The 21,849-nt window shown below is 42.0% G+C and overlaps 1 protein-coding gene across 2 annotated transcripts in view; it reads right to left on the bottom strand.

Annotated features, from left to right (window-relative positions):
* FAM3C (FAM3 metabolism regulating signaling molecule C) overlaps positions 1 to 21,561 on the bottom strand; it is a 31,041-nt gene extending 9,480 nt beyond the window's left edge. The window contains exons 1-5 of one of the 2 annotated variants that reach the window (XM_075025005.1): positions 21,410 to 21,561; positions 5,976 to 6,037; positions 3,169 to 3,273; positions 2,034 to 2,063; positions 1,486 to 1,609 (exon numbers count right to left, since the gene is read on the bottom strand). In XM_075025005.1, the coding sequence (XP_074881106.1) occupies positions 1,486 to 1,609; positions 2,034 to 2,063; positions 3,169 to 3,273; positions 5,976 to 5,988 (272 nt within the window). In that variant the 5' untranslated portion in view covers positions 5,989 to 6,037; positions 21,410 to 21,561. Of the gene's footprint in view, positions 1 to 1,485; positions 1,610 to 2,033; positions 2,064 to 3,168; positions 3,274 to 3,498; positions 5,841 to 5,975; positions 6,038 to 21,409 lie in introns of those variants that run through there. The other variant, XM_075025007.1, reaches the window with a different exon arrangement.
* Between the last annotated feature and the right edge of the window lie 288 nt (positions 21,562 to 21,849).

The raw sequence follows: 21,849 nt of genomic DNA, 5'->3' as shown, positions 1-21,849 counted from the left end.
CCCACAACTTTTAATCAGTGAATCACCCTAAGTCTTCACAGATATTAAGCTAGGAACCAGAATAAGAAGGTAGCAAGTTTTGTTAACATCAATAAAATACCATGCAGAGAGATAGATAAGACTGTCCAAGGTCATAAAGCAAATCAGTGATAAGAATGGAAAGCAGAAACTAGCAGCTTTTCGTTAGTACGTGCCAAGGGTGAGCTCATGCTCACTTTGCACACACTCCCCAACTACACTGTGATGTCCCACCGCTAACGCACTCCTACACAAGTGAGGAAGCTTGAGCTAAGTCAACCTCACAAAAGAACAGCTTGAAATCTGAATGGTGCTCATGTTTCTGCTAATAATGCAAAGCAAAGAAGCTGCACGTGTTTAGCTGTCAGGGAAAAAAGTTCCTTTTCAATTTCGCTACATCTTAATTGCTAGATTTACCGCTAAAAATAAAATACAGTCTTCTCTTTAAGATTAGATGAATTATCCTATTTACTATATTACATGGGGTTATGCTGTTCACAGTGAAGTTGCCATTTCCTCTAGAATTCATTAGCAGTAACCGCTGTACATGCTATCTGAATCACTCTGTACTAACATAGCACAGGTGGAGAAACAGCTAAACTGGAGTAGTTTAAATGCAAACGGAAGGCAAAGGCTTGTAACTGTGACTGATATTAAAAAAAGTTGTTATACGAAGCCACACGCTCTGGGTGACAATGAGCAGGGACAACCTAAGAGCAAAGAAACAAAGAGTCTAAAAATAAGTATTAATATTCCCATTACGGGGATTACTGAAAGGTATTCAGTTAAATACTCTACGCACAGTATTATTGATAATACTGTGTTAAAAATACAGTTATTAAATACAGGACTTAAGCTCAAAACCAAACTGTGTTTTAAGCAGTTCTTTCTTCATATCACAATTATTTTAAGTTTATTAACTGTAGTTACTATCAGAACAATTAAATAACTACTGATCATTAAAATACTATTTTTCCCTTTTGAAGTCACCCTTTAAAGAGAAGTGGAAAATATGTTCTGACATTGGTACTATAGAAATAGTTTAAAAGATGCTTGCAAAAGACAATTCCACAGCACAGTTTTAGCTGATGATACTCAGAAGTACCAAGAGTAACTACTTAAAAATACAATCATTCACTGAATTATTATTAGAGGCATAAGAACAAGTTACTTGGAGGCAAGTTTGTATCTGCTTGACAAAGTCTAACTAATCCTTAAGTTTGTAAACCTGAAATAAAGCGTAAGCTATCTTGCATGTATTAAAATAGCATACATTTCTGCATTTATTGCAGCGTATTATGTGTGATTCAGAGATTAAGTTATAATGCAATATAATTTTTTCATGTGATCAAACCATTGGCAAAACAAAACCTACAAAGAATCATTTAAACTACTGATTTTATGTGCAAAGTGATCCACGACAGCATTTGAAAGAGATACTTAGAGACAACAGGTAAAAATACTTACACATTATCTTCTACACAAATTTTAGGTCCAACTACATTTGCTGCTCCACTTGCCATTTTGAATGCAAAATGCTTTTCAGGACAAGCTTTAGAGATCCCACATTTGTATCTTGGAGGTTTTGTAGCTTTCAAAAGGAAATAAAACAGGATTTTAGAGACAGCACCATGGGTAGGCTAACAGAGAAATATCAGTTATTTTTCTGAAGGCATTCAAGGAAAAGAGCAAAGACAAACGGTATCTTATCTGCAGTTTCATAGCAGCTTAAAATAATCTAGGTTCCTGCAGCACCTCATTATTCTACTTTGTGTTCTTACCCTGCTGCTTGCCCTGGCACTGTCATCAAAAGCCACAAGACAAAACTACAAGTGAAATGCTGGCAAAAAACAGACTTTACCCAAAACTTAGGAAAATCAGGAAAAGAGGAAAATTAGTTTCTGATTGCATTTGAAATATAATTAAGACTTTTTTTTCAACTATGAAAATTCAACAGTCTTTCTGTTATTAGCAAAAGCAAGTCACAGCAATAACACATGCATATGAATACTCACAGCGTGCAGCTGCATCCAGTGCTGATCTAGCTAAAATGCAAAAAGAAAGTTTTACAAAATGTCTGCAATAAAATATCCTATAAATTTAAAACCTTTCTGTACCCCTATAAAACCAGGTTGGTTGAAATGAAGTATCAAATAGATCTGAACATTATGTTCCAATAAAAACATTAACCTTTACACAGGAGAAGAATATGACTCTCCGACCGACACCAAGATCCATGGAGATACAAAACCACCAGGGATTCGTGGGGCTTGTGGGCACTAAAGTGAAACGAATTCCCTTCTTACAGCTTCACTAGGATGGGGATCCTTTCACATAACACTGGAAGCCTGCAACTCAGGTGTATTTGAACCCAACCATTCATGACTCCCTTTCTTGGGATAGGAAGAGACACAAGTGACCTCATCATGCGCATTCCTACAATACATCTGTAACACTTAATGACACCTGTGTCTCTTCAACAATTATTAAAGATGCCTCTGATGACTGGTTCAGATGTCAGCTCACACTGCAGTAATCTGGAGTTAAATGACAGGAACCCCATCCACGTACCTAAAATTGTGGGGTTTTTTTTTTAATGAAAAGCCACTTTAAAGTTGGTTCAAAACAGACTCTGAATTTTAAGTCACCTCAGCTGCTAATCCTTTTCTGTGTAGAACCTGGGCACATCTGAAGTGTTTTGATTACTGCACATTCAATTGTACATGGTAATGTACCTGTGCAAGCAAAAAAGCCCACCCAAAACTTAAATTTTGAATTGCTTAAGCAACAGAAAGGCAGAGTGCAGACTTCCAGAAACATCATTCAAGTCGCCTAGTTTACAACTCCAGGCTAAGACTGTAAGTACCAGTAAACAGAAAAAGCAGTAAAATTATGCACACTTGGCAGGCAAAAGAATCAAACTGATTAAGAGAGCAGGTTAAATATTTCATACAGAAGATAACTTAATACACACATTATATATGTATAATACATACGAAAAATAAGAACAAGTACACACATTAAAAATAAACACAGAATTCTTAAGTGTAAGAGCCTAAGTCAAGCTCAAAGCAAAATGAATATGATATACTTGATTACGGCTCAAGTAAATATTAATAGATGTCTGGAGAAAACAAAGTCATCACTTACCAAATATGTGTCCTAAGTTTGCATCCATTTTTATTTCAAACACTTGAGATATGACATAAAATGTCAATAAAAATATTGCTACGACTACTACCAACTTTGCAGCACCTATTCAAAAGCAGAGAAAAGTTTAAAAAAATTATCTGCAAATGGTAACATTAAGTTTACCAAAATTAACTACATGAGAAATGTGTATCAGATTACATGAAGGGGAACTCAGAAACAGGATGATAGTTTGTGGAGTCACTAAACAGAAGTAATCTGCAAGAAATGGACATTACAGCATAGGATGCAACTGAACCAGTCCATCAGGTTACTCCACCAAATACATACCCTGCTCTCAGCTTTCTCCAGCTTCATGCTTGTCTGATACCACAATACACCAACTAAGCTCAGCAGCCAGGAGAAACCACAGACTTTTCAGGAGCAATCCAGCCTAACAAAATGAACTAAATTAATCTAACTGGCTGCTGTCCAAAGGGGAATTCCCACCTCTCCCCATTCCACTTCCCTGTTCTCAGCCATGTGTACCCATTTCCTTACTGTTCATGAATACTCTTCCCCCTCCCATCCTCAAATTGAGCTACCTCTATTTTAATGGATGGCCAAGACTGAGTGATTAGGGATCCATTCATACACTGTAGCTTGGCTGCTTTGGTCAGTCAGGTCTGAGCATTACATAAAAAAAACCAAAAAACAAAAAACACAAACACACCCCCCCCCCCCAAAAGAGCCTCCTCTTCAACAAATTTAAATTACTGACCTTCAAAAAGCAAGTGTGAAGACTCAAAAAAGCTAATTTAAGAAGTAATAAAAAGCAGTACCTCTCCTCTTCTCCTCTTAATATGCTGAAGCCTCAGGTAGCTTGAAGTTTGACAAGCCTAACTTTCTCCAATGCCAAGCAGTCAAACTACCGCTTGGGAGAAGTGGCTGGAAGTGCGTAACCACAGAAATTTACATCGGAAGTGAACACCTGGGTGTATGTGGTACTGCCATGAACCCCGCCATTTTTTAGCGTAATTTTCAATAGATTTTTACAGAATACTCCACTCCTAGCTTTTTGTAAAATAGTGAAAGTAGAAGTTAGGTGAGGAGGGATCTGATCAACATCCTGCCTCCCTGTCTCACCCCAGCATGTCAAACGATTTGGAAGAAGCAACCTTACGGCACGCTTCTGTTTCTCAAATTGCCAGCCAAATAAATCCTTCAGAAAAAAACCAAACTTATGTACTCTGCAGATCTCAGACTGGTGCTGTGATGGGCTGTTCAGAAAGCCTTAAAATAGACAGATTACTCAGCCTTCAGAAGGATGAGAGATATTAATCAATCCTTCCAAAAGGCTAAAAAAAGATAAAGGGATAGAAAAAGAAAAGAAAGATGAAGAATGAGATACAACTTTTTTGTTTGCTTGTAGGTCAGTCTTCCTTCCCACCTTCCCTTCTCATGTGTGTGAGCACAAACATACTATGCAAGAAAACACAGATGCAAACTTAATTTTAAAATATTATGCTGGAACTCCCAAAGATTATTGCACTTAAGGGAAGTGAACCACGTGGAAGCACTAGAGAAAATAGATGATCTGAACATATGTTAAGAAGTGGAGAAAAGGTTTTCAAAGCAACACTGCTTAAAAAGACAAGATGGTACCAGATTTTGGAATGTGTCATGTAGCAAGTGGCACTTGGAGCGCATGTTGTTTCAGTAGATAGTAGGCAAGATGAATGAGAACTGTGTCTGAGCACTAATCATCCCCTCCACTCTATATCCTGAGGCTTTCAACTGAACTGCAAGCACTCCCTCTAAGGGAGATGTTAGAAATTTAGAAAGTTCTTTTAGCACTGGAACCAAAACCAGCCTGTTTGCTACAGGTTAAACATTCCATAGGAAATGCCATATATTCTTTGTCTGTGGGTTTTAGCAACACAAGTAGTTAGATGGAAGAAAAAAAAAAAAAAAAAAGAGGTTTGGAAAAGTAATTTTCCAGGTAATGTAGCCATCTTCTAAAAACTGCAGCATTTTCCAGTTCTTTATCAGATTTACTTTAGCAGTTGCTCCCAGTTATACATATTGAAGTTAATAAAACAACTTTAGAAGTAGTGACAAAAATCAGGACTAATTTCATGCATCAAGAAGGTTATGCAACTCTCTTGGAAAAGAAGGTGTCATTCTCTCCTAGAAGAGCCAACAGTTGCTCTTTCTGCAATGTAACACTACAACTATTGATAAAAGTGCAATGCCTCAGAAACTCAATAACAAGGCTATTCGACTGCAAGGAAATGTCTAAAATAGTATTTTGTTGTAACGTTATATCAGCAAAGATCTCATTTTTACAACCACTACAACTTCTATCAAGTAAAATCAGTTTCTTAAACCCTGTACTAGAGCAACCTACCTCTATGAAAAGGCTTCTATAGCTTTCAAACTCCCAGTAACTATTCAGGAAGTTTCAGACACGATATTATAACAGTGCATAGCACTTTTGGTTGGGGTGTAAGGCAGGGAAGAAATCGCTTAAGACATCAATTGGCCATTTCCTATTCCTTCATCATCTTACAGAATTAGCAAAGTATGTCAAGTCATGGCACCCCAACCAGTCACTGTGGATCAGCTGAAGCGTTTTAACTGCTTGCTCTCAGACCATCCAAAATTCCAAAATGAGTTTCATTAAACAATTAAATGGAACAGCAATGCCTGTTACGCCAGTTAAATTTATTTTACAATCTTATTGTCACAACTTGTTAGTGCTGTCTATAGGTATAGCACTGGTTTCACAAGTGACAGAAGTCTGATTTTACTGAGCATACACATACCTGCTATTCTCATGTTTAAGTCTTCAGCCAGCTGATGACACTACTGCATTAAAAATAGCCACCTAGGGAAAAAGAAGAGCACATCATTGTAATTACAGCCAAATAAGCACTTGCGTGACGAGTTAACAGTAAAAAAACTCATATATTTTCTATCCAATAACATTAATTGATTGTCCTCAATACCTACTACTTAAAGCTCACAGTAAAGGGAATAAGATTTAAGATGGATTTCTGATGTAGTGCTTTCATTTGTTACTCCATGAAACAAGTGTTCTGAAAAACCATTAATTTAATTCATCAAATCAACTACAAACTCCATTCAACTTTCAACCCCTCAATCTGTGACATAAGTATTTATCGGTGCTGTATCTAAGCAGTCTTTGGTTTCCTAAAGCTACGTGCTATAAGTCAACAACTCCATCCGCATTGCTTCAAAGTCCTAGGAACTTTCTGATGCAAGTTGCTACCTGGCAACATAACATAGCAAACTATGCTTTGGAGAGAAAAGATTTAAGCATTTTGGCCTTTAGGCTATGCATAAACTGCATTCAATGGAACCGCAAGAAGGTTATTCTAGTACTTTCATCTATGCATTAGAGAAATGTAGTAACGCATTTGTCACTCATACAGCATCCAGAAGATTCACGTGATGGTCAATGGTGACAGAAGCACCAACCCTAGAACTGAGGCTATTTCAGAATAAACCGAAAACCACAGCCAATGAGCAAACACCATGTAAGCTCCCAAACATTTTTTTCTCGAGAAGAGCTTGCCACCACGTAAAGTCAAAACGGGCCACAGACTCTACTCAAAGGTTACCACCACCTCCTCCTCCTCAAGCAACCTCTCGTCCCTGGGCTGTACCAAATCTCTTGCCCTCTGCCTGCAGAGCCACGGCTGCTGCTGGCTCTGCACCACAGTCGTGCTCAGCCACGGTGGGCCCACGCTGCACTAAGCCTGGACATCCCCTCTCTCGAGTTTCCCCCTACTCCCGATTCAAGAAGCGCAGGGCGAAGATGACCGTGTACAGCCACTTGGCACCCCCCCCCAGCACTGACGTGGCATCCATGCAAATCAGGTTTGGCAAACATAATCTTTACTAATGAAACACCATGTATCTATTAGAAACAGGCAATTTGTTTTACAACATTTAAGTAGATTAAGCATGTAAAAAAATTTTTTTTAATAAACTGAAATTAGAATTTGCTTGAAAACAGTATGCTACCTGAACTGTTCTATCTCATTTCTTCTATTCTTACCAGCATAAGAAAGAGCCCTCAGTTACTTTCAAAAATACATGAGGCATTCAGACAAACAGCAGTCTGTAATCAGTACTTCCCTTCCAAGTGAAAAAAAAAAAATCTATTTCTGAATTTGCATTTTGCTGCATAACTACTTACATTTAATATGACAAAAGAAAACCTATTGACATTCAGGGATCTTATTGGATCATCTACACTAAGGCCGAATTTGAAAACATGTAATAAACTATAATTCTAATCCAAGTAGCCATCCCACACCCCCATGACAAAAGCTACAGCATCCCTAACACTGCAGTCTTATGTCATGATTTTGAAAACCTTCAAAAACATTCTCTTTGAAATTATTTGAAAAACTATTCTTGTTAGAAGTCAGGAAATGCAAATCATTTAGAGAAGATCACCAAAACCCCCATGTAGTTCTCATGGTCTATGCTAGAGAGGAAAAATTGATATTAAACAAACAACCTTTTGCCTTCACTTAACTCAGTATCTGTAAGTTCAGTGATTTGTATCCAGATCCTCTTTGCCAAAGACACAATCATTGTGCTCTATTGCTTAAAGTTTCCAAGAAAATGGTCAGCAGAGAAATAAACAGGAAAACCAAATACAAGTATAGAAATATTTATTTCTACTCTCTGTAAGAATTTGTAAATAAGTATCAACGAAGTCTGAAGAGCAGACAAATGTTTTGAATGCTAAGGTTGCACTACAAGGGAAATCTCATAGCATATTATGGACACAATATATCCATTATATTTATAGCCACATGTATTAATATATAACATCCTGTTTCAGTGAAAGGCTAGTATTTATCTGTCTTATAAGAAAGGCAAAAAGAATCTGCCAGGGCAGACAAACTCATTTCATTTCAAAGTCTGTGAACAGAATCATTCTAAGCTACTTTCTCTCCGCTCCCCATCCCCAGAAATATATCAACATTAAAATAACCACTGCCTGTAGTTTGACCAATCATGAGCTTGTTTTAAGTCAGCACTTAAGAAAAAAAAGTTTCATCTTTTTTACTATAAACAAAACCACATAATGAATTTGAAGCATGAGAGCAAGAATATAAGAAAAACCAAAAAGCAGAAACTAAGAGAAACGATCACATGATCCAACCTTGACTGCAGAATGCCTTTAACCCAGCACCCCCATCCACCCACCTCCGTGATCATTATTTGTTGCAATCAACAAATACACAACAGATAAGATGCATTTTTGTGTGTGCGAAATGTTTTTGATTTAGAAAAAGTAAAATGAATATGTTATGCCACAACTTGAAAGAAATTTTTAAAGTGATTCTTTTCCTAAATTACAGCATACCAAAAAATGGTGGGGTTTTGATCTAGAGAATAAACACAGGAATGCTACAGTACAGATGAATGTTGCACAGCATTTTCCAGCTACAAGCAAATAACTTATGAATGCCAAGTCCTTTTCCTATGCAGTATTATCTTAGAATTTTTTTTTTTTAATTCAAGACAGAACAGGCATAAAATAGGACAGCCCATGAGCCTTTATGAATGCTTACAGACCACTACTCCACATCCTTAGTATTAGACCTCATAACTGAAATTATAGAAGTGATATAAAAATGGATTTGGAATTTCTAACAATGCATATTTTAGGATCATTTAAAAACAAAGAACACAGGACCACAACTGAGCTTCAGACCAGTGACCTCTCAACCACGGTAAGCCATATTCAGATCCTGAATAAAGAGCACAAAACTACACAAAGGTTGTGGTCTACAGGCTGGTAGAGTCAGGCCTGTTGTCAGTAGCTGGCGAGCATTTTTCTCATAAGGCTTTGATGATGCTAACCTTCAACCAAGCCCAGCCAGCCACCACGCTGGTCTAGCAAGACGGTAAAATTCCACTATGTAAAGCTATGAAATATTGAATAGTAGAAAACAAAGAAGAAGGGAATGCTTTGTTAAACTGATGTGGAAAGTTCTCTCTGAACTGGCAGAGCATGATGGACTCAACAACAAAAGCAAGAGAAAACCAGCAGACAGGCAGGAAGCTGGTGCTACCATATTAGCACGTTCAGAAATTGCTCCTTCAGCACAGCCGAGCACACGAGATGCTCAATCCCCCAAGAATAGGAAGGAAAAGGTAGGCAGCTCACTGAACCAGAGAAGACAAGAAATTAGGGGTCATAAATCCTTTTTGAATGCTGACATGTCATTGCCCAGTTCCCTGCATGGAGTTGCATGCCTGTCCGTGCAGACAAGGGTTATTTATTCTGGATGCAAACTACTAAGGAGTGGATATGTGGAAAGACAGTTGGGAGCTGAGGTTACTGGTTGCTTTTTTCTACTCCACCCATCCTCGTGCATTGTATTTTGTCCCAAGGCAGGGGCAATTTCCAGATGTTGCAATTTACAGTGCCAAAGCTATTCCAAGCAACCCCCATGACGGTCCAAAATGCTACATGTAGGGCAACCTAACAAAAGTAGAAGAAAAACAGAAAACAGCAGTGTACAGTAAAAAAAAAACAGAGGAGAAAAAAGGGCTTTCCCCCCACTCTGCTCCACTTCTTAATTAACTTGCATGGGGAGGACAGACTCAACACATCTGACAAATTTAGTACATACGTCCACATAGCTACTGCACATATTTTGATACATACTAAAACTTGGTTCAATCAGTAGAGCAGCAGATACTTGCTTTTAGAAGTGACCTGTGCCTCTCAAAGGAACCCTGTCAAGTACTTCACACAGGAAGCTTATAACTTCATTTAGGAAAACTAGGAGCCTACAATCCTGCCAAGCAGATCATTGTCATGTTCTATTAGATGATATAAAGTTTATAGCACACCAAGATTGAGTTCTTTGTGCTTTCATGTATTAGATATGATGGTCATTAAGCAAGATTTCTTCATAGAATCAAGGTGCAAGAAGCAATTGAATTGAAGTGAGTAAAGCAATTGATAACATACACACAAACAGTTCTTATTAATACTGCCATGCTGACGCAACACCGAATGAAGTCCAGATTTCAGTCCTGAGCTGAATGCAATTCAATTCGATCAACTCTTTATCAGCCTTGCTCAAGACTCCTGCCCAGAGAGGGTGCCGTGGGACACACAGGGTAGGGCACACAAAGCTTTGGCCACTTGCAATGTACTTCTGTTTATAAGGGTTTTTCAAGTACTATTGTAATAAATGTTTTTACGGATAATAACGAAACATGCAGATTAGTCTACTTCATTCCCAGGTTAATAGTATTTCCATCAGCAATTTGATAGCGTGTGTAGATTATACTTATGAAACCGGCAGACAAAAACAAGCAAATATGAAGCAATAATTTAGAATGTCAAGATAATTTTGAAACTGACATTAGTAGATTAGAAAAAGGTCCCCAAATCAGCAACAATATTTAATAAACCAGAAAGTAATACACTTCAAAATGGACTTTGAGTGCAGCAAACCAGGCAGCAGTAATGAAGAAAAGGATCCGAGAGATTATAGCAGCTCTCTAATATTGCAGTCAACAATGTGGTACTGCTGCAAAAGTGTAACTGCTCGTCGTGAACTGTACCAGTAGGACTGTTGTGTGTGAAACAAAAAGCAATTAGTCTGCTCTGCCGAAACAAAAAATACTCTGCTCTATGTGCTATCTGGACTTTTAACTGAGACCCGTATGTAGTTTTTCCTAAGTCTATCTTAAAGCATAATCCCCAAATGGAAGGATCTAGATAACAATTACATGACCTAAATAAAACAACTAAGGGCTAAAAGAACCACGTTTGCTTTCCAAGAACTGTGAAAGCAAAGAGAGACGTAAGGAACAGATACCTTTGTCTCTTACCTCCAAGATATAATACAAAAATTGTTTTAAAAGGTGCTAAGATGGACTGTTCTCAATATCCACGGGTTGCTGTTTATCTATTTGTAGCTATAAAGTTGAAGAAAAACAACTTTCCAGCCACAAGGATAAACTTGAAAAACAAAAGATGACTAAGTCATCATAAAAGTCTAGAAAAATACAAGAGACAGGTTTTCTTAACCTAGGTAGTCTATAAGGTGTGAGTTAGCATCCCCTTTAATATTAAACTCACATTTCTACACCATTATATGCAAATCTGTACCCAGATATGTAATACTAAATCTCTATCAGCCTGAGATGCTATGAATTAAATTCAGAGGGAAATTTTTCCCCCCAAACAGGATTTAAAAGTTTGTATACTTTCAGAAATGGTCAAGAATGTTATACCTGTTTTTATCTGCATTTACTATCTGTTAATATTAATAGCATACCAAGTACACTGTACTGGAATTAGATAAGCATTCAAAATTACTTAGTACCAAAAGGAAAAAAAAAAAAAAAAGCTTGAGCTTTTATTTTTATTTCTGAGTCATGAGCAGATTAGGACGGTGTTTATCTTCTGCAGCACAAAGTGCCTTCCTCAATGAGTAGCAGATGCATTTTTTTCTTCTCAGAGAGCAGCTTAAAAAAAAAAAGTCATTTTACCTTTTTGTACCTGGTAGAATGCAATCAGTGAAACAACATTGTGTTTAATCCAGCCTCTGTTAATAAATATTTCAGTCTGCTGTTTTCAGGCAGTTCAGAGCAGCAGTGCTTTTCTACTCAAAATTACACAGTGAATTGGATATGTCATGGACAGCATTAGCTATTCTTATGTGAGCTCTGGTTTTAAACCAGTGGTTGTGCCAACCTGAATTACATGCCATGGACTAAACAGCTGAGACAGTCGAAATCATTCCAAGTCTAAATCTGAGTAGGAATCTAGGCTTCCAATACGAGCATTTATTCAAATACAAGATGCATTTCCTTACCCAGATGATTGCTTACCCTTCTGCTAGACTATGCATAGTATTTTCACCATGTTTACAAAATTAATCTTATTTGAAAATGGTGACAGGCACACATAGAAAAATATTGCATCTTTTAAAAAGTAACTACTATAGTTCAATTTTATTGTATAATCATGCACCATTTGTGTCTTCTAATGACACCGGCTGTGACCCAAGTAGTTGTTCCCTACAGGCACTCCTACACCCATATGAATGCTTTGTGGTTATGGCAGAACTCCACACAGGCAAAAGGTTTGTCCACACAGAACAACTTACAGGCTCTCAGGTATGTATTTTTTTTTTCTTTGAGACAAATACTACCATGAAGTCTAATTATTAACTTCTTACAAAAATGATTCCACTTGAATTGTATTCTTCCATATACATGTGAGATTCAGCTTGGTATTCTGACAACACTGAATCAGACCCAAAGTGTTTGCTTGTTAAAATGAGATTTTATTTTATTTCTATCAACTGCAAATGAAACCCAAATAAGTTTAGCAAATAAAATCCAAACTTATTCCAAAATTAAAAAAAGGTAATTCAGCTACCGTTGCATATCCTGTGTTGCAAATACTGCTATGTGGTTTCACTTCCAAGAAAGGAAATACACATGAGAAGCAGCATTATGCCAGAGTGGTTCGATACCTGATGTGCAAAACAAATGCTTCCCAAATGACGTGTCAAATCACTGACCATGCAAGCTTTTGGTGGTGGCATCAATCCAGTACTTCCACCTTAGGCAACACACAAACTAGGCAGTCTCAAACACAGAAAAATTCTCCTGAATCCTGGGAAGCCTGAGATGAAAGTACTAAGGCATTCTTCCCACTGAGAATGAAACTCAATCCACATTCCTTTTGCAATTAAAACAACAACAAAAAACCAAAACCCAAACCTCATAAGCACCCAATCCATACTTAGGAGACTCTTCCCAAATATTACACGAAATTCACTGGCCCATATATTTAAAAACAGGATTTAATTTAGTATCTCTAAAATCCATACTATTTATGTGAGATAAACTGTACTATTGCTGCTGATGTAACTATTGAAGAGAATCTTAGCCCTGTATTTCATACAGTTGGATAAAATCACAGAGAAATTCAGATAAATAAAATCCTCAAGGACAAACTGCTGAACATCATTCACCCACTTGCTTTTCAACTTCATCAGAAGAGTACATAAATCTCACAATAGAGATTTAATAGTGAGGTTTAACATTTTCTTCTGTCAAATGATGAACAAACCTTCATAACTGAAGCACTGCTGCAATTACCACCTGTTCAAAGTTCAAACCCACTGATTTGTTTTCTGTCATTTTTTTAAAAAAACAAATTACCACCTTGATTTCATAAGAGAGCAAAGTCTGTTCAGTCTTTCCACGACAGGAAGGAGTAAACAAAGCTTTGCAGCGCATTTATCCACAAGATCACCAGGTCTCACTTGAAACAAGGTGTTTCCAGAATTCAGTAGACATTTCAAATGTACAACAGCTTTCACATCTTTGTATCAATAAAAAAAATACCAAGCCTGTTATCAAAATAATGCATCGCTACCATGCATCTTATCCTGCCCCATAAACAATTCTCAATAGAACTACCGTGCAAAAAGGTTATGGGTTGGAAGAACAATACATACATATAATTACTATGGCTTGATATAACCACACATGACCACCACAGAAATTTATTTGAGGCTATGGTTACAGTGCGTCACTTCACACTGGGGCCCATTTTAAATAAAGGTAGCAAGCAAGCAAGCAGAACAGGAAAGGAGCGTTACAGAAACTTCCTCTATAGGTCCAAGCTTACTGCAGGAAGACCAGTTTGCTCCTCCACACTATTATTCTCCCCAAGCACAACCAGACTCTAGATAGTAGCTTTAAGATGTCAGAACGAGATCATCATCTTATGAGCGAGATTCATTTACTGCACAGACCGCCACATCGACCTCGTCACAGAGCTGCACACCAGGACACCAGACTCAGCAAGGCACGGAGCTCCTGTATACTTTGCAAGGCAGAGAGGATCAAGGGTACACCAACAGTAGCAAGGGACGCCATCACACGCTGCTGCCAAAAAAAATACTACGGTACTACCAACCATTTAAGCTTCTTGAACAAAAGCTCAGCATGATCTAAGGCTGCACGTTGGAGAGGGGTTTTAACCTTTGCTCAGTAGCAAGCTGATCTCACCAGGAAGCTGGGATGTGCCCCGGGGGAAAGTTCTCCGGGGTGACAGCCACCGCTCAGAGCGCTGTGGGTATCTCTCCCTCCTCTCGCTCTAAGGGATACCGAAACTCCCGCTCCACCAGGGCCCCTTCTCATCCACACACCTCCCACGTGAGGCAGCAGTCTGGCAGGGCTTTGGCCCTTTGCAGGATAGAAAGATCATGCCGCTGGCCGAGTGAAGTACCTGGCAGAGAGAGCATCGCACGTCAGCTCTGGGGAGAAGGGGTAGCAGCAGCACAGCAGGCCCAACACACAGAGAGGCCATGCTATGCCTACGGCACACCGCAGAGTGGGATCGTATCGCAGACATGAGACCGCGGTCGGTGCTGCACGATGCACTCAGAACCACAGGGCTCCTGTGGCACGGGCAAGTCATTGCTACTGGTCCGTATTAGCACTGGACAGGCCATCATTTGTGAGTGATGAGGTGGAAAACACTCAGAAATGGAGAGGAATGGAGTCCCTTGGGAGGCAGTCCTGAAGGGCAAAGGAGTCCAGGAAGGCTGGACATTCTTCAAGAAGGAAATCCTAAAGGTGCAGGAGCAGGCTGTCCCCATGTGTCAAAAGATGAGCCGGCGGGGAAGAGGACCAGCCTGGCTGAACAGAGACCTTTGGCTGGAACTCAGGGGGAAAAAAGAGCGTTTATGACCTTTAGAAGAAGGGGCCCGCAGCTCAGGAGGACTACAAGGATGTCATGAGGTTATGCAGGGAGAAAATTAGAAGGGCCAAAGCCCAACAAGAAATTAATCTGGCTACTGCTGTAAAAGACAATAAGAAAATGTTTCTATAAATACATTAGCTACAAAAGGAGGGCTAAGGAGAATCTCCATCCTTTACTGGATGTGGGGGGAAACATAGTGACAAAGGATGAGGAAAAGGCTGAGGTACTTAATACCTTCTTTGCCTCAGTCTTTAATAGTAAGTCCAGTTGTTCTTGGGGTACCCAGCCCTCTGAGCTGGAAGACAGGGACAGGGAGCAGAATGAAGCCCCCATAATCCAAGGGGACATGGGTAGTGACCTGCTACACCACGTACACACTCCCAAGCCCACGGGACTGGACTGGATCCACCCAAGGGTACTGAGGGAGCTGGTGGAAGTGCTCACCGAGCCACTTTCAATCATTTACCAGCAGTCCTGGCTAACTGGGGAGGTCCCAGCTGACTGGAGGTTGGCACATGTGATGTCCATCTACACTGAGGGCTGGAAGGGGGATCCAGGCAACTATAGGCCTGTCAGTCTGACCTCGGGGCTGGGGAAGGTTATGGAGCAGATCATCTCGAGTGCCATCACACAGCACGTACAGGACAACCAGGTGATCAGGCCCAGTCAGTGTGTGTTTATGAAAGGCAGGTCCTGCTTGACTAGCCTGATACCCTTCTATGACAAGATGGCCCACTTAGCGGATGAGGGAAAGGCCATAGATGTTGTCTACCTAGACTTCAGTAAAGCCTTTGACACCATTTCCCACAGCATTCTCCTGGAGAAACTGGCTGCTCATGGCTTGGACGGGTGTACGCTTTGCTGGGTAAAAACCAGGCTGGATGGCCAGACCCAAGGAGTGGTGGTGAATGGAGTTAAATCCATTTGGTGTCCAGTCACAAGTGGTGTTCCCCAGGGCTCAGTATTGGGGCCAGTTGTGTTTAAGCTCTTCATCAATAATCTGGACGAGGCGATCAAGTGCACCCTCAGTAAGTTTGCAGACAACACTGAGTTGGGTGGGAGTGTTGATGTGCTTGGGGGTAGGAAAGTTCCACAGAGGGATCTGGACAGGCTGGATCGATGGGCCGAGGCCAACTGTATGAGGTTCAACAAGGCTCAGCGCTGGGTCCGGCACTTGGGTCACAACAACCCTATGTAGTGCTACAGGCTTGGGGAAGAGCTGCCAGGTGGAAAAAAACCTGGAGGTGTTGGTCGACAGCCGGCTGAACATGAGCCAGCAGTGTCCCCAGGTGGCCAAAGCGGCCAACAGCATCCTGGCTCGTATCAGAAATAGTGTGGCCAGCAGCAGCAGGGACGCGACTGTCCCCCTGTACTCGGCACTGGTGAGACTGCATCTCGAATACTGTGTGCAGTTTTGGGCCCCGCACTACAAGACAGACATTGGGGTGCTGAAGCGCGTCCACAGAAGGGCAACAAAGCTGGTGATGGGCTTGGGGCACAAGTCTTATGAGGAGCGGCTGAGGGAACCAAGGCAGTTTAGTCTGGAGAAGAGGAGGCTGAGGGGAGACCTTATCACTCTCTACAACTACCTGAAAGGAGGTTGCAGCAAGGCAAATAATGGTTTCTTCTCCCAAGTAACAAGTGATAAGACAAGAAGAAACGGCCTCAAGTTGCACCAGGGGAGGTTTAGATTAGGTATTAGGAAAAATTTCTTCACCAAAAGGTTTGTAAAGCATTGGAACAGGCTGCCCAGGGAAGTGGTTGAGTCACCATCCCTGGAGGTATTTAGAAGACGTGTAGACGTGGCGCTTAGGGACATGGTTTAGTGGTGGACTTGGCAGTGTTAGGCTAACAGTTGGACTTGATGATCTTAAGGGTCTTTTCAAACCTAAATGATTCTATGATTTTATAAGGAAGTCAGTCAGTCGCATGATCATTAACAGCTCTAGAGTGACTCACTTCTTCCTACTGAAGACATGAAGACACAGCAACAAAAATTGCAGCTCTGGACTGGTTTCTGAGCATGAAGGGATTAGAACAAAGATTCATAACCTACCTCCTGGCTGGGTGCAATCTTCCAGCCACCAGTACCAAACATGTAAGCCATGTCCGAGAATAATTAATTTCACATCAAAAAAAAATTCTAGGGGCAATGTATTCTTTTCATATACTTATGTATATATATGCTTTGTATACTTTTAGTTAACAATTGGTACGCAGGCACTAACTAAAATCCAGCACAGCCATCTTCTATATCCTTTGAGATTTTAAGATCTAAGAATCATCATAGGTGAGAAAAATTAAAGTTACGTGGGATAGCAAGTTACTGCATGTCATCACGTATGGAGATATTTGCCATGTTAAGTACATGTAAACTAATTTGAGGAACAGCATGCCTCAGTGACAGAAGGGTGCTTACCACAGTGAGCTTACCACTGAGACTCTATACACAGCTGACATGAAGACGTTGATATGCAATCACTCTACACTGCAACAACTCCTGATGCCATGCTTCTCTGGATCATGCAGTTATAGGAGAAATTCACTAATTTTTACAGAAATTCCTGTAATAAACTTCTGCCTGAATCAATTCAAACGCAGTTCCAAAATCATTCAGGTGTCACTGATGTTCAGCTGACCAGCAAGCAAACAAACAGACATGGCAGTTCCCTCCGCCACCTCACCTGGTACTTGCAAGAATATCTGGGCTGATCCAAAAGCAGAAATAAGTGTCTGGGAGCAGGTCAGCAGCTTTCTAGCAGCGGTAGGACTAGCTTATACCAGCTTAAATGTTTGTGAAATGACGACCCAACTAACTGGTGATACCAAAACAGATCAAGGAAAAAACCTCTTTTCCACTAGGAGATGGTTACTTTCTCCCCAGATAAAAGAAAACTGGAGAGATGGTGGGAAAAGGGAAGTCAGCCAACCAGTAACAAGAAGAAAGCAAGTCTTATGAATAGAGGGGAGACTGTAAGTGTCATCTATTTTGATATTAATTAAGATTTTAACTGGACTCTTATGAGAGCTACCATGTTTTTGTACATATAAAAACACATTGTGCAACTTTCTGCCATTAAAACTGACTCAGCAGTGCACGTTAAATGAAGGGCAGAGTTTATTCCAGCAGCTCCCTCTGTCCTGATAGTCTTCCAAAGCTTCTCCCCTCTCCCACAAAGTCTCCTCCATATCTTCTTGGCACTGAGCTCCAACAAGAGCTAGAAAAAGCTAAGTTGCAGCTCTGTCTGCAAATGAAGTTACAAACTATTTTTGTATCATAGAAATATGGTACTGTATATGGGGAGCAAAAATAGTTAACAATTCCAAAAGAGTAACTTGACATCTCCCTGTGAAAACTGAAGTGTGACTGGATTTCAGGAAGCCTGCGTAAAATATTTACTATTGTCATCAAATGACTTGGAGTACTGAATAGGGATAAGCTTTTTAAATTTGTGGACAACATCAAGATGCAGGCAGATGCAAACAAATTACAGGGCAGAATCAGAACTACAAATTATCCAGAAAAATATTTATTTCTTTTAAGGAAAAAAAAATAATCCTCGAGTCCTCTTGGGATACATATACCATTAAGAAAAGCATGACAAGGCTATGCTTGGATTCCTGGTTAGACACAGCTTTAGACTATGGAAGTAGGAAGCCAGGGACACCTATTTATAGGTTACAGATGTTTTAACACACACCCAAGTCAAAAATTCTGGTGCTAAGAAATGAGGTTTCAAGCAGCAATACCAGTTTAAAGTTATTTCCTCATCACCACTCTTCGGTGTTCTCACATCACTGGGCCTCAGGCCTGGACAGTACTACTAGAAAGCATGAAAATTCATGAGACAGGTGAGCTCCCCTGTCAGGTTGCTCCAGCCCAGGCCACATGATTTTGCTCACTAAGGAAAGCTAACCCAGTAAAAGAGAATTAATATAATTTCTGCCAGATTAGCATACAACTTTTATGAGCGCTGGGAGGCAAAGTACAGCAGCATCAGGCTGCTAGATTTGCTCAGCCATCTCATGAAGTCTCAGTGTAAGACTCTAAGATTTCTGACAGTAGTGCAGATTACATTTTTCCTAAAGTAATCCTGAGAATTTATGGACAGTCTTGGTTTCAGATCAATGTGAGACTTCCCAGAGGGATCCTTCTAAACTGTGAAACAAGTACAATAATTTCAGTGCTGTTGACAGCAAAACGATTGTCACAGGGTTGTGCAGCTGGCCACTGGCAGAGAAAACATGCAGGTTTACAATAATTATGCCTTAAATCCTACACTTTCTCAGCAGATTTTAGTGAAAAAGTCAAAACTGAACATATATATCACTTACATTAGGGCTCACGGAGATACTGATTGCTAGTGAGTGGTAAGACTTGCAGCCCTTACACTCACATGTCAACCCTCTGACTTCACTGGGACTGCAGGTTTAAAAAACAGGACCCAAGTTCTATTTGAGTAACAACTTCTCTTTGAACAATTTAAATGTTAACGAACAGGTTCTCTGTGTTTGCTGTGGATTCATCTTAGGGACACCTAATCTTTAGGCTACAAAATAATCTGTAAGCAAACTGGTATTTCTGCAGCTTACATAGTACCAACCCACCTTATGATCTTTCAGAAAAAAACCCCCCTCCCTTTCCCACACAGTATGCTAATATTCCAAACAAAATTGGAAACTAAACATTCAGGAGTTCACTTTTTAAATATTAGCTTGCCAAAGTTCCACTAAATTCTCAAAGTTTGTCTATATTATCACTCTTTTCTTAAAGCACTGAGAATTCTCATTAACTGTAGAGCACGTATGCCCTGAAGCACTAGGGCTGCACCGAGAGAGGCTAGGGAGTAACTTGTGGGTACCCAGGCGACTTTTGTAACTCTTTACTGTGCACTCTTACTGGGTGAAATGGTCAAGACTGTTGGAAAAAGATGGAAGCAATGGCCTGCAACAAACCAGGTGCCTCCTCCATCCTGAAGTGCTTAGATGTTATTACACAACAATACCAAGCTATTAGCTTGTGAAGACCCTACCTGCAGGCTTAAAGCAAGTTACAAAACTTGCTTTACCACAGGGACAACTATGCAAACCAACAGATGAAAGATTTCTTCATACTTAAAAGAATCGGGGGGGGGGGGGGGGAGAATATGCGCTAATGAAGCCATTCATACCTTGATTAGTTTTGCAGCCTTTAGAAAAAAAAGACTGTTGTACACAGTCATTAACCAACCATTTCTGGTTGTTTTTTTTCCTAAATAATTCTCCTATTAGTATTAAATAAATACTTTGTTAAGAGAAGAGGACCAGTCAGCTAGGTTCACCAGCAAAGAACCACCACGGGCTGTAAACCTGTGCAGTGTTACAGGGCACACAGAACATTACAAAGAATAGCTGGTATATGCAGAGATCGTTACAAAAATCTGGAATTATTACGTTGTCGTTCAACCTCTTTTACATGTGAGAAAATGGAAAGACAAAGAAATCAGGCGAGTTACACGGCCCCTCAGCAGCTCAGGCAAAAACACAACTTAAGATATGGTAGCACTTACCTACCAAAAAACCTATTAATGTACAGAATTACTACATTTTTTCCTGCCTCCACAACTCAGAGGCTAGAAACTAAAGAAACACAGACTGATTCGACAAGTATCTCTCTGCAAACCTGGAGGCACAGTACCTTCTCCCTCCTTACCAGCTCACGACCGTCCTCTGTAACGGGGTCTTTAGTTAAACGAGAGTTGAACCTTATAACCCACCCGCCAACAACGCCCGTGACCCGGTACTCAACGGAGAAAGAGAACAAAACCACTGAAAAGCAGCATTTTCACTGCGCTAAGTCTTTGTTTCAGCGGCAAGAGGCTGCCTACGCTGCAAACACTTCACTTACTTAACTGGACGGAGGCGCCCGGCTCCGCCGAGAGCCCCGACACACGCAGCCCCCTCCGCCCCCGGCCTCCCGACCGGCAGCACCGACCGCTCGCACCGGCACGGGGCGGAGAAAGGCTCCTGCCGCCCGGCCGGCCCCGAGCCCCCTCGCCGGGCCGGGCGGGCGGAGAAGGGGAAGGGAACGGGGAGGAGGGGAGGGGGGGAGTGGAGACCCCTGCCCCGGGGAACGGGGAGGAGGGGAGACCCACGCCCCGCTGGTTGCTCCGAGGGGCCCCGGGGATGCCGCCCGCCTCTTGCCCTGACCCGCACCCCGCCTCACCCCTCCCGGGGGCAGCTGCGGGGAAGGGACTTCCCCCCTTCCCCCTTTCCCTGCGGGGAAGGGCCAGGCGGCCCGAGGAAGTCGCACCGCCGGGGCGAGCCGGCAGCGGAGCCAAGGGCGGGCTGCCCCGCGCGGAGGAGAGCGATGCGCCGCGGAGCCGGCGACGGGCTGCGCGACGGGAGAGGAGGGGAGGGGCGGGGAGCTCGGGCGCCTGCCCCCCCCCCAGCCCGACGGAGAACGCGAGCCCCTACCTGGGCTGTACCGGCACGGCCACGTCGCGCACCGTCCCCGCGTCCCCTCGGCGGCCGCGCCGCGCCGCGCAGGCTGCCCCGGCCCGCCCGCCGGCGACGGAGCAGGAAGCCGAGCCGAGCCGAGCCGCCGCAGAAGCAGAGGAAGGCGCGGAGGCGGCGCGCCCGCCCCCTACCGGTGGCGGACCGGGCCCGGGGGCGGCACCGCCCCGCAGCCGCGCCCCCCGCTGCTCCCGCCCCCGCCGCCCGAGGGGCCGTCCCGGTTGGAGGCGCGCGGGCTGCGCCCAAATGGCGGGGCGCCTGAGGCGGCGGCGCCTTCCCGCTGCCCCCCGGGGCGTCTCTGAGTGCCTCAGGCCGGGCGCCGTGGGATGGGCGCAGGGCGGGCTCCTGCGGCGGCCCCGGGGGCTAGCGCCGGCGGCTAACGTCCTGGGGGGAGCGGGGCT

The sequence above is a fragment of the Buteo buteo genome, chromosome 4 (genome assembly GCF_964188355.1).
Source record: "Buteo buteo chromosome 4, bButBut1.hap1.1, whole genome shotgun sequence".
In the NCBI taxonomy this organism is placed as follows: Eukaryota; Metazoa; Chordata; class Aves; order Accipitriformes; family Accipitridae; genus Buteo; species Buteo buteo.
Note: the sequence above shows the minus strand (reverse complement) of the source record. Positions and strands in the feature narration are given on the sequence as shown.